Here is a 3,653-nt window from a genome sequence, read left to right on the forward strand (position 1 = left end):
AACTAATAAACCAAAAAAATACAACACTAACTCAAAAAATAATTAATTAAAATAATAATAAAATTAAAAAATTAATAACCATAAATAATAAGTCAATAATTAACTCATAATTTAAACAAGTTAATATTAACTCAGAGAATTAATAACAATCAACTAATTAACTCAGAAAATAATTAACTCAAATAACAATAAGCTTAGAAAATTAACAACAATCAACAATAAGAAAATAATTAATTCGAAAAATTAACAACAATCAATAATAAGACTATAATTAACTCAGAAAATTAGCAAGCTAAGATTTACTCAAATAATTAACAACAATCAACTAGTTAAATAAAAAATAATTAACTCTGATAATAATAAACTTAGAAAATCAACAACAATAAACAATAAGTCAATAATTAACTTAGAAAATAAACAAGTCAATATTAACTCAAACAATTAACAACAATCAACCAATTAACAACAATCAACCAATTAACTCAAATAATATCAGAACAGAAATCAGAACAATACAGTTGGGGATCGTACACTTGCAGAACAATAAATAGAAATCAAAATAATAAACTAATACATGAACTAAATTTGGAAAAAAAATTTAAATCTCATTGCAAATTTTCTAGTACATAACAAATTAAAATTAGATAAATTAGGGTTTAGGGTTTAACTACCCAAAACTAATTAGTGAGTTACCTGGAGATAGTGGCGGTTCAGAGGACTTTTCTAGCGTAGTGGTAGCACGGATGCGAAATGGCGGCGACAATGAGCAACCAGAAGGGATGCATTAGGGTTTTTTTAAACAAATTAAAAAAAATAGAAAGAAGGAAGAAGGGCGACACAGGGAGCAGCAGCGATAGTGGTGGCAGCGATGGCGGCGACAACAGTGGCAGAAGCAATGAAAATGGCGATGATAGAGTGACCAACGCGACGCAAGGAGTCTACGCAGTCTTTGAACGCTGTTGGTGGTGGCTGATGCTGGTGGAGGGACTGCCAGAAGTGATTTGGGGGGGGAGAGAGAGAGAGAGAGAGAGAGAGAGAGAAGAGTAGTTCAAAAATAAGGGGAGAGCTTCGCGATTTGAATTTAGGACAAGATTACCGTCGGATTTACCGATGGATAAATTTGACAGTAACGCTTTGTGAAATACCAAAACACAGCATTGCACTAATTCCGATTACCATCGGATTTACCGGCAGTTAAGTCCGATGATAATACTTTGCAAATGACCAAAATGCAGTGTTACACTAATTCGGATTACCGGCGGATAAATCCGACGATAATTTTTTTACCCGACGAATTTATTGCCAAATCTGCCAGTAAACCGCCGCTAATGTCTGACTCTAAATTCGACAATATTCAGCGTTTTTTTGTAGTGCCTAACCCTTTCTATTTTTAATTTATAACTTTTATTTATAAGTATATAATTAAACTTTTACTAATTTCTTCTTAACCACTAATTATATAGGTATTATAGTCATAATAGTTTCAGAGAAGATCCTACATGAGTTTCTTCTCCTCATCAAGATATCGAAATCACTAATGAGAGAGTTAACTATTTGAAGAGGTATTTTTTTGATAAAAAAGTAAGGGTAAATACCCTTTTCGACCCCTGAACATTTTAAAGTGGGACATATCGCACCTTTATCATTCAGAAACCTCAAGCGGGTCTTCAACCAACGACATAAGTGGACAAATCGACCCCTGTGACCGGTTGCTAACAGGTTGCCTGGATGACGTGTCAGGTGAAGGCTGAGTTGTCAACTCCAGATGCCACGTGTAAGTAGAAATTGTTGCAGGGACTCAAAACCCCCTCCCTGCAACTGAAACGGCGTCGTTACATTGGGTTAACTCAAATGCAACCTACTCCTTGACCCAATCTCTCTCTCTCTGAAAAAAAAATCAGCCTTCATGAGCTCCTCCGGCCTCTCCTCTCTCTGGCTCCCTCCGCCACAATCCGCCGCCTCCACCTCCACCTCCGCAGCACCACCACCACAGCAACAACAACCACCTCCTCCGCCGCCGTTCAACCAGGAAACCCTTCAGCGTCGACTCCAAGCCCTAATCGAAGGCGCAAGAGAGAGCTGGACCTACGCAATCTTCTGGCAGTGCTCCTACGACTACTCCAACGGCCTCACACTCTTAGGTTGGGGCGAGGGTTACTACAAAGGCGAAGAAGATAAAGGCAAAGCCATAAAAACGACATCGTTTGAGCAGCAGCAACACCGTAAGAAGGTCCTTAGAGAATTAAACTCTTTAATTTCAGGTCCTTCAGCTTCTGAATCCTGGCCCTTGAGTTCTGCAGATCAAGGAGAGAACGATCCTTTTTCGTTGTGGCTCAACGACCCTTCTTCTTCGGCTGGTGGGATCGAAACGGTTGCCAACAACAAAACGGTGCCGGTTATATCCAATCCTGGCACCTCCATCGTGGTAACCAAAGCTCTGAAGAATCCGCAACAGAATCAGGGATTTGTGCTGAAGGAATTGAATTTCTCGAGCTCGTTGAAGCCGGAATCTGGTGAGATTCTGAGTTTCGGAGAGAATAAGAAGGGTTCTTATGGTGTAAACAGTAATAACGGTGGAAACAATTTGTTCTCTGTTCAGTCTCAGTCGCAGTTTGTCTCCAATGAGAGCAAGAAGAGGAGATCCCCTACTTCGCGGAGCAGCATTGAGGATGGAATACTGTCTTTTACTTCCAGCGTGATCTTGCCGGCTTCCAATGTGAAGTCCGGTGGTGGCGGAGGCGGAGATTCAGATCATTCGGATTTGGAAGCTTCTGTGGTGAAGGAGGCCGTTGAGCCGGAGAAGAGGCCGCGAAAGAGAGGGAGGAAGCCGGCAAAACGGAAGGGAGGAGCCGCCCAATGCAACGACGCCGTTTCAGTTGCAGGGAGGGGGTTTTGAGTCCCTGCAACAACTTCTACTTACACGTGGCACCTGGAGTTGACAACTCAGCCTTCATCTGACACGTCATCCAGGCAACCTGTTAGCAACCGGTCACAGGGGTCGATTTGTCCACTTATGTCGTTGGTTGAGGACCCGCTTGAGGTTTCTGAATGATAAAGGTGCGATATGTCCCACTTTAAAATGTTCAGGGGCCGGAAAGAGTATTTACCCAAAAAGTAATTAAATATTGAATTTGCAAGCTTTCTGATGGTACAGGTGTCTTTGATTATTATGACTCCATGAATGATAGAGGCATAATCAATGCAAAATCTTGATGGCTAATTCATAGTGATAAAGTAAAACTCTTCAACCAATTGCTCTTTGGCTACTAGGACAACCATCTTCATCTTCATCTTCTTGTTGTGAAAGAAATTGGAGCACTTATTCCTTTATCCATTCCCTAAAAAAAAAAAACAAGTTGAAGTCTAAACGTGTAAAAAATTTAATATTTATCCACACTAATCTTCGTCTTCTGTCAAGAAAAATTCTATAATACAATAAAGAAAAAATTATGATATGGAATATTGCCGGAGATGAGTTTTTACCAATTGACGAAGAAAATGGTATTTTTAAAGTTGCCCACTTTTCTTTTGATGAACCGGAGTTGAAAAGAGTAATTTTTTCTAATGATAAAGATATCAACAATATATGATAGAGAAATAATATGACTTTAGATAATTTTTTTTTGTGTACATATAATGTATATAAATCTTAC

At 39.1% G+C, this 3,653-nt stretch overlaps 1 protein-coding gene across 1 annotated transcript; it reads left to right on the forward strand.

Annotated features, from left to right (window-relative positions):
* On the forward strand, positions 1,906-2,924 carry LOC107647461 (transcription factor MYC2-like). The gene has a single exon (XM_021105833.1). The coding sequence runs from the start codon at positions 1,907-1,909 to the stop codon at positions 2,894-2,896; it is 990 nt and encodes a 329-aa protein (XP_020961492.1). The 5' UTR covers position 1,906; the 3' UTR covers positions 2,897-2,924.

Source organism: Arachis ipaensis, chromosome B06, assembly GCF_000816755.2.
Source record: "Arachis ipaensis cultivar K30076 chromosome B06, Araip1.1, whole genome shotgun sequence".
In the NCBI taxonomy this organism is placed as follows: domain Eukaryota; kingdom Viridiplantae; phylum Streptophyta; class Magnoliopsida; order Fabales; family Fabaceae; genus Arachis; species Arachis ipaensis.